General features: G+C 38.0%; 2 protein-coding genes across 3 annotated transcripts; one reads left to right on the forward strand and one right to left on the reverse strand.

The window, feature by feature from the left end:
- Positions 1–948: 948 nt before the first annotated feature.
- On the forward strand, positions 949–3,598 carry LOC113310877 (methionyl-tRNA formyltransferase-like). The gene is made up of 2 exons (XM_026559694.1): positions 949–1,090; positions 2,216–3,598. The coding sequence occupies exon 2, from the start codon at positions 2,299–2,301 to the stop codon at positions 3,370–3,372; it is 1,074 nt and encodes a 357-aa protein (XP_026415479.1). The 5' UTR covers positions 949–1,090; positions 2,216–2,298; the 3' UTR covers positions 3,373–3,598.
- A 101-nt stretch (positions 3,599–3,699) lies between these two features.
- LOC113310876 (protein DAMAGED DNA-BINDING 2-like) lies at positions 3,700–6,977 on the reverse strand. 2 transcript variants are annotated; one of them, XM_026559692.1, is made up of 12 exons: positions 6,691–6,977; positions 6,493–6,583; positions 6,263–6,387; positions 5,974–6,096; positions 5,801–5,860; positions 5,602–5,630; positions 5,380–5,500; positions 5,189–5,280; positions 4,943–5,072; positions 4,599–4,847; positions 4,321–4,517; positions 3,700–4,194 (listed from the first exon to the last, which is right to left on the reverse strand). In XM_026559692.1, the coding sequence occupies exons 1-12, from the start codon at positions 6,934–6,936 to the stop codon at positions 3,978–3,980; spliced, it is 1,680 nt and encodes a 559-aa protein (XP_026415477.1). In that variant the 5' UTR covers positions 6,937–6,977; the 3' UTR covers positions 3,700–3,977. The 2 variants fall into 2 exon arrangements, with proteins under 2 accessions (XP_026415477.1, XP_026415476.1); XM_026559691.1 differs by lacking the exon at positions 5,602–5,630 and having other exon boundaries at positions 3,701–4,194; positions 5,772–5,860.
- Positions 6,978–12,183: the final 5,206 nt, after the last annotated feature.

Genomic DNA, 12,183 nt, shown 5'->3' on the forward strand with positions numbered 1-12,183 from the left:
TTAAGGTTTGCAGACGGGATTCTTTAACTCGATCAGCTCCGAGATTACGTGCCTTTATTGCATCCCAAATTTTCTTTGAAGTTTCCTGTTCACCAACTTGTAGAACAAGACATTCTGGTATTGCTTGAAAGAGTAATACAATGGCAACATTGTTTTTATCCGGGTCCAATGTACCAGGATCAATTGTTTCCCAAACTTTGTAGATTTTCATCAATACCTTCATTCTCATGGCCCATACTGTGTAGTTTGTGGAGTTGAGGATTGGAACTTGTATTGATGGTGGCGTGAACTGTTTTGCACCCACAATGGTGGTCTCGTTTTCCATGGCTCAGAAACAAGCTCTGATACCAATTAATGGCAACTGTAAGATGAAACTTAACTTATATAAAGACAACTCTCTTTATTGATGTTTAGAAAATCTCTCAAAACTAAACACAAGCTCTAATCTTGCTCATATGATCAACCACAACTTTGGTGAGCATATATATATATAGAACTATGAATTCATTTTCCTAGTCCTATTACCTTATTACATGTCTTTTCTTTTCTTAGAACTAGATGATTTCTAATTCCCTTAGGATTACATCAATTGTCTTTTTTTATCCTAACCAACTTGTTAGAAATTATCTTAGGCTTAATTTTGAAGTTTAACCAACATTGGGGAGAGCCCAGTTCCCTACAGCTACGAAGATTAATGTTTTTCTTTTTCTGTTTTTTTTTTTAAAGAGGTAAGGGTGTAGTCCCCCTCTTAGCTTTTAATCTAATAATCAATAAATAAAGAGTTCGAATTTAATGTCTGCGTATCTCCTAATTTGAAAATTATATTCTCTGGTGATAGTCTAATTTGATGATTCCAAATTCTAGTTTTTAACTTCAAGGAGGGACCGTATAGTGATTTTACCGATAGTGAAAGTCCCTCGCAGAATATCTCCCAATGTAAATTTATACTAGTCGTATCTTTTATTCGATGGATAATGTTCAAGGCTACTTCTGTTAGTAAGGGGGTTTAGGGCAAAACAGAAATTGCAAGAGCGAGAGAGTTTGTTAGGGTAGGAATCAAGGATTCATCGTCAGTTTCTGTCATTTGAAGGTAAACAGTACGAACCCTGAACTCCATTTTAACTCTGTTTTGCTTCAAAAAAAAATAAATAGTAGGAGTAATTTTAACTTTGTTTAGGGAAGTTAGCTGTTAAAGAGATCCTTATTACAGATGCCAGCTTTTTCGTTATTAATTGCATTCTGTTGTGAACGAAATTTAGTATTATTGGCACTAATAGTACTGGAAATATATTGTTCTTTACGTAGATGCAGGAATCACAATGTGGATCACTTAGTTTGTTCATTAAACATATAGAAATGGTGTTGTGCATCTATTGTTTTGCTTTGTCTATTGCATTCTTTGTTCTATTGAGTTGTGTCCGTGTTGTTCTGTTATTCTATTTTGCACTAGCGATGATCTTGCATTTACTTTATTGTCTATTCGTTGGAGTTATTGTTTCATGAGAGTAAGATAGTTTCAAACGACAACATTACAGAAAACAACAGCTTCTGGCATGGGATTCGCATTCGACTCTTCTAAGATAGTCCATTGTTATTCTAACTCTTAATTCTTCAATAGACAAAGTGTTTTATGAAACTGAAGATCAGTAAAGCAGGACGATAGAAACCGCTTATGATCATCTAATTGAACTTCTTAGTTTTCTCAACTCCTTTGATTGACAAGGTTTATTTCTGACCAGTTCGGTGAGTCGGAAAACTGGATTCTCTTTGTCTTCGGCTCTCTGGTATCTGCACTTCTACGGACTTATTCCTTATCAACGACATACGTTCACAGAAAACTGCATCCTAGTTTCATAAGCATATCCAAAGAAATCTCATATGACCTGCTTGTGATATCGTGAAAACATATAAGAGGGCAGAGCTATAGAAGACCCTGGGAAGTGGGAACTTATTTTGACTGACAAACCCCAATTAGTTACTTTGCTTTTTCTAGGTTGAATTTTAGTGTTTTTTGTTTGTTTGTTGGTATCCCAATAAACAGATATCAGTCACTGGTTGTTAGATTTATCCATTTCTCTATCTTTTGTATCTCCCTATGCTGTTACAATTCTGCACTTTGCAATCTGTGATGCCTATATTAATACCCTATTTGTGATGTACATTGTTCTTCACTCTTAATAATTGATTCTTGTTCTGCATTTTTACAATGTTGTAGAGTATCATCTAATAATGGTATTGGTAACAAAACGATAAACTGAAGAGCTCCAGTGAACTTCAGAAACAACATTATTGAGGAATATGCAATCCTGTTCGATGCTTCGGCGATGTTGCTGCTACAATGGAGCATCTTCTGGTCTTAAACCTGCGACCAAGAAGAAACAGCTTGTTTTCATGGGATCCCCTGAGGTGTCGGTATCTGTTCTAGACGCCTTATTTGATGAATCCAAAGCTCCTGATTCTCCATTTCAGGTTGCAGCAATAGTCACACAACCCCCTTCAAGAAGAGATAGAGGGAGAAAGGTGATGCCTTCACCTGTTGCACAACATGCTTTGGACAGAGGTTTCCCATCAGATCTCATTTTCACTCCACAAAAAGCTGGGGAGGAAGAATTTTTATGTGATCTCAGAGCCTTAAAACCTGAACTGTGCATTACAGCAGCCTATGGGAATATTTTACCTAGAAAGTTTCTGAAGATTCCACCACTTGGAACAGTCAATGTTCACCCGAGTTTGCTGCCTCTCTATCGAGGTGCTGCCCCTGTTCAAAGAGCAGTGCAGGATGGTGTTAAAGAAACTGGAACATCACTTGTGTACACAGTTCGTGCGCTAGATGCTGGCCCAGTTATTGCCTGTGAAAGATATGAAGTTGATGACCGTATTAAGGCGACAGAATTACTGACCATTTTATTTGAAAAGGGGTCTGAACTTCTAATCCGTGAACTTCCTTCTATATTTGATGGATCTGCAAGGGAAAGAGCACAACCACAAGATGACTCCAAAGCTACTCATGCCGCGAAGCTAACACCGGAAGAAGCCTGGTTGTCCTTTGATCAAGAAGCTTTTGTCCTACACAATAAGGTTCGAGCTTTTGCAGGTTGGCCTGGAACCCGAGCAAAAATCTGCATTCTTGACCCTCTGAATGGTCAGCAGGACACTCTTGAGGTTAAAATAATTACCACGAGAATTTGCATCCAAAAGGATGTTCAGGATCATGTTAAGGATGACGTAACTCTTGTTGGGGGTGCCCTGCAGTTCCCATGTGGTGGAGACACAACACTAGAGATACTTGAACTCCAGCTTCCAGGTAAGAAACCAGTGAACGCAGCTTCCTTTTGGAATGGGTTACGGGGACGTAAGGTCCAAAGGTTATGATGCATTGTTGGATTTGCCTCCTATTAGCTTGTGTAATTAAATTATTCTTAGTGCAGTTTCATTACTACTTCTGCTCTGCAGGGTTGTACTTTTCCGCTGGAATTGAATTTGTAGCCATCAGAATCAATCACCAATTTTGTTACACTTCATTTTGGCCAAAACTTGGTCTTGTATTTTGGTTTGTTATCATTCTATTTTCAACAAAGGAAATTTTTGTTATTTGCTAAACTGTCATTGAATTATATCAGTTTCGTCATAAAAAAATTCCAAGATAAAAATTAAAATACAGGAAATAAAGAACCACGACCCTGATATGTTTGGAAGTGACAGTACCAAAAGTATCAATGTACAATTGAGTCAAAACATGCCAAAATCATATTGCAGTAGCTGATGCCTTTTAACTACTGTACAGTCTACATAACCACAAACTAGCAAAATACAAGCCGCGTTACCACAAATACCAGTGGCCAACAATTGATGCAGGAAAAAACTATGTCAGCCTCGGGGCAAAAAACAAAATTAACTACTGTACATTCTATGTAACCATATCATCCCCCAAGTCCCATCCGTGGGAATAATCACCGCCGAGCCTTTTTGGGTGAGACCTAAGTAGTCAGATTCTTCGATCTGGGTTTTATGCTCTTGGATTTCGAGTTCTTTCCTTTGGAGTTGTACTTGTCATCATCAGACTCATCGTCATCACTTTTACCACCTTTCCCCTTCTTAGATTTCTTTCCAGCATCTCCGCAAAGAACCAGTCTATTCTCATCCTTCTCTTGAATGCGCTCAGTTTTCTCCTTGGGCCTCCAAATGAAAATTGACCTGACAGAGTAAAACAACATTTTTCTTATACACAGAACAAAATGGGTTGCAAGAAAAATGAGCTGACGAAAAGAAAAGACAAGACAGAAGGCCATGCTCCAAATTGTATGTGTAGAGAAATTGTACCTTGAACTCCCAGTTGCCATGACATCATCTCGAGGATGTAACTTGTTTACAGAACTAATGGTCGTGATGTTCGGATCAATCACCTCAGCAACCAACTGTCCTGTACTGGTGTCAATGAAATCGATGGGATGCAAAGCAACATCATTGAAGTTCTCACTTATATAGCGTCCTATAACTGCAAGGGACTCCGAAGGGTCCTGTAACACATGCATTTCACAAGTCTTCAATTCAACGCATAAGAAGTTCTGCTATGCTAAAAATGCAACACGATCAATTACCTTTGGGTCCCATTCAGCTCTAAAAGGAGTCAAATACCGGTTGAAACTGTGGCTGTGTACTATCTCTCTGCTTGGGATATCCAAATTTCCAAAGACACAATCCCATACACGAAGACGGTTGTCAATCGATGTAGTAAGAATTTTACTGCCAGAAACCGGTGAGAAATATGCAGAGTTCACAACACTGCGATGCGGAAGACTTGCAAGGGAGGATTCAGCTTCCAGTCGACGCATATCCCAAATACGAGCCTGAATAAGGAAAAAGATCACTTAAATATTGTTAAAAGCCAAAGCACAAGTTGCTAGAAACTTTACATGCATAACCATAGGTTTGAGACACTCACAAAGTGATCATTTCCACAACTTAGAAGAAGCTCAGGCTGAAGGGGATTACAATGAAGTCCCACGACTTTCGTACCCTTTTTATGGATCAAAACAGATTTCTCCATTTTGCTGTTTGACCTCATATCCACACTAGAAAACAGACAGAAAATCAAAAACAGGTTAATGGTATTGATTATTGAATCAACATGCCGAAACACAAATACATTAAGTTCACAAGAGGGCAAAGGAGACTACGAAAGACCCACTAATAAAGAATTCCATGGTTATCAGCAACCACTACTAGTCCTTTGTCTGAGTTGACGTCCATCCCATACAGCATTCTCCAATTATTTGGGCCCTACAGAGAAAGAACACAAGAATTTCTGCAAATAAGTCCAGCTGAGAAATCAGTTAACAGTCAAAGAGAGGACAAACAAATGATACTGACGCAACATACCTGCCATCCATTAGGGTTAAGGTCCATCAACTGAGAAGACAACCCAGTCTCCAAGTCGATGCAACTAACAGTCCCGTCTGATGATGCTCCATATATCGTTCCATCATTTGCAGGGTTAAACCTGACATAGGTAAAAGGCAGTTTTAAGTGCAGGATTCCATACAAGAAACATAAAATAACTTGTAATAGAACTAACAACCAATATTCAGTATGGAGACTCACTTCATGTTGTTAAGGATACACGAATGTATATTCACTATGAAGACTCACTTCATGTTGTTAAGAATACATGAGTGTATATTTCCGTAAACCGTTTTAAATGCAGGACTCCGTACAAGAAACTTCAAGAACTTGTAATAAACTAACAAACAATATTCACTATGAAGACTCACTTCATGTTGTTAAGAATACATGAGTGTATATTTCCGTAAACCGTCTTCTCATGTATCTTTTGAAAATCCCAAACTCCCAATTGCCCTTTCTATGTCAACAAACACAAGCAAATCATCAGTGAAACATTCAATGAAATCATTCGATTAAGATAATAACAAAAACATGTAGCATTTTTCGGATACAAACGAGTGTGACGCGTACCTTATCTCCTGATAGGAGAAGGTTATTGTTAGTCGGATGGAACTCCAAACATGTTATACGTCTACTGTGATATCTGATAACTCCACAGTCCACTTGATCCGGTATCACAAATGTCGGTTTTATCTATCAACAATCGTTCAATTTTATAAACGCATACATCAAAAATTACAAAATTGCAATGAATCATCTCAACAGTATCAGTAAACTCATTATGAACCCCTTAAACAAACAAGACACTCCAACTTTAAATACGAAACCAAATTCCTTTATCCAAACCAATCATACATACCTTGGGAATATTGCTTCTAATCTGCCGCCCAAAGACATAATCCAGTGAACTACTTGTATTCCCACGTAACGGCATAACCCCATTCTCGGTCGCTACTCTATGCGGACAATTCATTGTAGTATGACCTAAAATTTCAAACACCACAGTGAAAAAATCTCAAAATAAAACCAAATTTACAACTGTCAAACAGATTAATTTAGATGGAAAAACAAATGAGATCAGCATTTTACCAGGCATTTTACAGAGAAAACAGGGTTTCATGGGACAATCAATGTAAGTAGCACCTCTAAAACCAGCTTCATGTCCACTCTTTTTACATACCTGCAGACAGAATCAATGAGCAAAAGACAGAAGTGTAAAAAGAGTGTAATAATAAAAATCACAAAATCAAGAATTTGAAACCCTAGAAAACAACAAAAGGAACTCACTTTACAAACTTTTTTAAGACTAATAGTGATGGGGGCTTTTCCTTTCATCTTCTTCTTCTTATCCATATCCCCACCTTCATCAATGGCTTCTTCTTTCATTTCTTCATCTTCTTCTTCAATGAAGTTTCCAACATTTTCATCCTCTAGAACTTCTTCTTCTTCATCTGATGATGAACTTTCTTCAGAATCTGATTCTCTCTCAATAACAACTCTTGGGAAACTAATTTTTCTGGTTTTGGGGGCCATTTTCGGGCATCAAAAGATACCAGTGAGATTTTTCTCAGAGAAGGATTTGAACAGGTTTTGGGAAGAAGATGAACGGGACCAACCGACTTTGACCAAAGAGGACTGTGGAGGACTTAAATTACGTAACTAGCCTTGCATTTTTTATAGGTTATGTATGGAGAATGCTTGAAGAGTCATAGGGTTACTTTAGGTAGTTGGAGTAGGGAAAAGGCGGGAATGTGACGTGGCTTGTTAACTACCACTTCGTAGTACAGAAATGCCAATATCGGTTAACACGTGTGCTTGAGAGATGGGAAATTGTTGGTCCATGGACTTGAATTGGAGTTCAGATGGGCCGTCCGTTACTATTATAAGATCTACCACGTAGTTTATTAGGGAATTTTGATAAAGTGCCCCACATTTGAATTACACTAATAAAAATGCGCCCGCTTTTTTTTTTTTTTTTTGCACTTTTCAAAAGTGTCCTTCTTTAACTGTTTTATTCAAAAAACGGTCAACGGTTTATTTGGATCGTTTAGTTCCAGGTGGCATTTGACAAAAGTCTCAAAAGCCCTCAAAAGAGTTGGTTTGAATAAGGCTGATTCGGCTGATGGGGTTTAACGAGTCACTAAGTCGACTCACTGAAGTATTAATCAGGTAAAGTCTTATCTCCTTCTGGTGCTATTCTGGCCGTTTTCAGGATTGTATTTCTTCTCACCTGCACAACCTAGCATACATCTAATTTACAACTCAATCATTCATTTATCAACCCATAACTTCATCTGTAGAATGATGGTCCAAGAAGAACTCTGATTTTTTCCACACAATGCATCCAGAAACCCAAATTGAAAACTTAAACCAATCCATAACTTAAAATCCCAACACAAATTCCATTAATTTACCCAATTGATCTCCATTAACTTAAATAATCATTAGACATCTTGAAAATAAAATTACACATTTCATGAATTAGCAAAACAGGTTCATATAAGATAAAATCCCTAAAATTTCTGAAGAACCCTAATTAAAAAAAAACCTAAATTAACATTCATACACCCTAATTAATCAATCCAGTTCAAACAAACACATATAAGATGAAATAAAACAAACCCATCATCTCAAATTGATAAAACTTCAAAGCAACAACATGAATTTGATATATTAATCATCAAACATCCATTCATCTTCTTGCTAACGGCAGAATCAAAACCAAAATTAGAGCTTTAACTTATTGCTTCTTCTTCTTGTCTAACAACATAATCACATCAAAACAAAACCCTAACCGATCTCATGATTTCCTTCAAACCCAATTTCATTGTTTACATCATCAACAAGCCCTAACAGATGGAGACCCATCAATCATACCAAAATCAGACCCTAACTTCACTCTTAAAACCATCCACAAACCCTAATAATGCTGTCGAGATTTGAAGGAAGATGAAGGAATGAGAAGGAGAAGCAGAAGAGATAAGAGGAGAAGGTGTTTTGTTCTGTTTCTCAAACCTTCTTTATCTCTGTTATATCTCGACTGGTCGGGAGTTCCCAAGGATACGTGTGTAAATTTGATGGTAGTATTGACCGGGCAAATAGAAGCTGACCAAGTTTAATGGATTTTAACAGAATACTGAAAGGGCACTTTTGAAATGTTAAAAAAAACGGAGTCACATTATTAAACCGGAAATTGAGAGTGCGGCAGTTTATCAAAATTCCTTTTATTTTACTCGATGCCTAAGAAGAGTGTTTTTATTCAAACGGCTGGTGATCCAGTGGCGGAGCCAGAATTTTGTTGTTGGGAGGACAAATACTAAGGCTAAGTACTATGGTGTTCTAATCTAGCAGCTAGATTACCAGTCCACGTCAGCTAGGACAACCTCCTAAGTCCTACGGAATGGCTAATCTAGCAGGTAGTCGCTGAATGAAACAGCGTCGAACGCTGAACAGTACAACGCCCAGGTGAACGCTGAATAGAACAACGCTTGACTTGGTCAACTAGGTTGACAGTGCCTGAAAATCAGGTTTTCTTCCTCGCAGAACCCCCTCTCCCTCAGTTCTTCCCCATTTCATTTCTTCACTCAAACACACCCGAAAATGCATGTTGAAGATCAATGATTCTAGAAATTTGTTTTTCAAATCCTTATGTGGGTTTGTTCTCCACCGAATTCTTGATAGTTTGAGAGTATTTTCATTCAATTCCGTCCACGAAATTGATTGAGGTGAGGATTTAAAATTTTAGGTTTTTTTTTTTATTATGATGAAATTAATGATTGATAGTTGATACAAAGCATGATTTAGATGATATGTGTACATGATTTAGCTGATATGTGATTCAAATTGATTTTTAGAATTTTTGGGGTTTAATTTGATTATTTGTGATGAACAAAAAATGAAAATTTGATTTTTGTGATGAAAATGAATGATAATTATATGATTAGTTTGTAGGTAAATTTGTATGATAATTTGATTATTTGTATGATGAAAATGAATGATAATGAATTATTTCTGATAATTTGTATGATAATTTAGTTTGTATGATTGATATTTTTTTCATGTTTGTTATTGATTGTAGTATGAGTATGGATGAATTGCTAGATCGGTTGGATATAGTTTCATCAAAGAATTGTGATAAACATGTATGTCAAGATGTTACGAAAGACCCTTGTAAACTAAGCTTTAGAGGTAGTTTGAAAGATGTTGAAGTGTATTATAATATTGTAGTGAAAGATAATTGGTAGGCCTCTAAAAGGTCATACAAATTATAACCGCAAGTGCACGGTGTCGAAAGTGGCAAATGTGCAAGTACGGGTCGATCCACAGAGATCGGGTGTGTTTTGGAAATGTTTCTTGCTAATTGGGTTCCTAAATTTGCTTTGGGCTTAGAAGCCTTTTGGAAGTGTTGGGCTTCATGTACTATTGGGTTTGTTCACAATAAAATGCTTTAGGTCTTGGGCCTGTGAAATGAACTGAGCCTTGGGCTCAGTTATTCTTTGAAGTGTACATGGGCTTTGGCCTTAAACTTAGGCTTTTGATTAAGCCCACAGTTGAATTGGATTGGGCCTTAATGAATTTGGGATGAGCTGAGCTTTGAGCTCAGTTGGATTTTGGACTTAGTTGGGTGCAGGAGCTGGACTTGGCTTGGCAGCAGAAGAAGTGGCAGGGCAGCAGCAAATCAGCATCAGCAGCAGCAGCAGCTTGGCAGCAGCAGCACAAGTGACAGAGAAGGCAATGTAGCACAAGTAACAGAATGTACAAGCAGCAAGCAAAAGCAACACAGGGCAAAAATAAGGAACAAAGCAAATGAAAACTAAACAGCAACAATCAGTGAACAAAAGCAAAACAAAGCAAAAGCAACAGAAAACAACACAAGAATGAACCAAGGCCTAAGGCCAAGGGCAGGGGTGTGGTGAAGAAACTGAAATGAAGCAAGGCTAGGCAGAAAACAGGCAAACTAAAAGAATGGGAGGAAAATTAGCTTGCTCATTGTCACTAGTGAGCACTAATTTCCCCCAATGCACAATCAACACTACAGCCTAAGCATACAACAAGAATGGCAAGAAAATCAGCTTGCTTTAAGCACTGATTTCTTCCATTACACAATCAGCACAAAGCTTCTAAGAAATCTAGCCTAGCATTCCTTCAAATGACAGTAAAACAAACATGACAGGAACATTGATACTAACAGTGAGCAACAACACAAGTTAACAGGACTAACTGACTAACAATGAGCAAAACTGAAATACTAACAGGAATTAATTGAACCTAACATGATACTTAACACATTAACATTAACAGTGAATAACATAAGCACATTTAACAGTAACAAGAAAGTAACAAAGCAACATTAACAATGGCAAGAAATTAACAGTTGAAACTGAAAATTAACAGGACATGAAAGTCCTGGATGTTGGCTAACCCAAACATAAAGTTTTTACATCACACCCACAGTCATATTTATACTTACAGGCACAATTAGGGTTCTACCCAAAAGAAATCAGTGAAGTTATGGTTTCACCCAAAAAGTGAAATTAACTCACCTAACCTACTGACAACAGCCCTGATACGTCGACCCATGCCTCTAATTATACATTCAATCACTTTCCCCCAATTATCCCCAAATTATGAAATTAGGGTTTATAAGAAATAAAATCAATTCATACCTAATCTCTGAAAACTGCTACTGACTTCGACCCATGCTTCTCCTTAGTATCCTGCTCCTTCCCATGCCTTCAATTTCTCTTTCTAGCTTCACTAATTCGTCAACCATTCACCTAGGGTTTCGGCAGGGGAGAAATTGACGAATTAGGGGGCTATAAAGATGGGTAATAGTTGTAGGAAGGTAGGGGTGATGATGGTGGAGGTGTGGTGTTGGTAGAGGAGTTGGTGATGGAGTCAGAGCAGGTGGAGAAGGTGGTGGTGGTGATGGTGGTGCGGCAGGGTATGGTGGTTGCAGAGGGTGAGGGAGAAAGAAAGTGGCTCGACTGGTTGGGAGAGAAGGGTGTTTGGTTAGGTGGATGGGTTCGGTCGCTAGGGTGTGAGGCGGCTTCATCTAATCTTGATGTTCTGTGACGCTGAGTCATTGGATGCGAAGCTGGTAGGTAGATCGGACGGTGATGCGAAGGTAAGCGATGAGCGACCGTTGGATTATATGATACAACAAAATCAACGATGCCAGATGGAGTTAGGTGTTGTAGTGTAAGGCGGAGATATCAAACTTTGATGAACAGCAAGGGAGCGACCGTTGGATTCAACTACCATCTAATCTGAAGGCTTGGAATTTCATCGCTGTGGTGCTCGGCAGAGACATCAGATTTTGATGCTCTATGAAGGAGCGACCGTCGGATGCTTCTTAGAAATGATCGGATGGCTGAGAACGTAGGCGCTTTTGTGTGTAGAAAATGAGGTTGTGCGCACCATTCTTCGCGGCTTCCTTGCGTAATTTCTCCCGGCTTTTCACTACTTTTCTGCTCTTTTCGCTCCGCGACTCATCCGAACTTTATTTACTACCTAAAAATGCAAAATTAATTAATAAAAATATTTATTCATGAAAACAATGAAAATACAGAATATGGGGTAAAATGTAGAATTACTGCACAAAAGATGAGTTAAAATGCCAACAAAAAGGGATAAATATATACAATATTTGGCACTCATCAAATACCCCCAAACCTGAATTTTACTTGTCCTCAAGTAAAACAGAACTAAGGAAATCCTAACTATACCACTGTCGCTGGTCTCTCGAATGCATTTAGCGTATGCACTAAGCCTTTTAAA

This window comes from Papaver somniferum, chromosome 9 (assembly GCF_003573695.1).
Source record: "Papaver somniferum cultivar HN1 chromosome 9, ASM357369v1, whole genome shotgun sequence".
In the NCBI taxonomy this organism is placed as follows: Eukaryota; Viridiplantae; Streptophyta; class Magnoliopsida; order Ranunculales; family Papaveraceae; genus Papaver; species Papaver somniferum.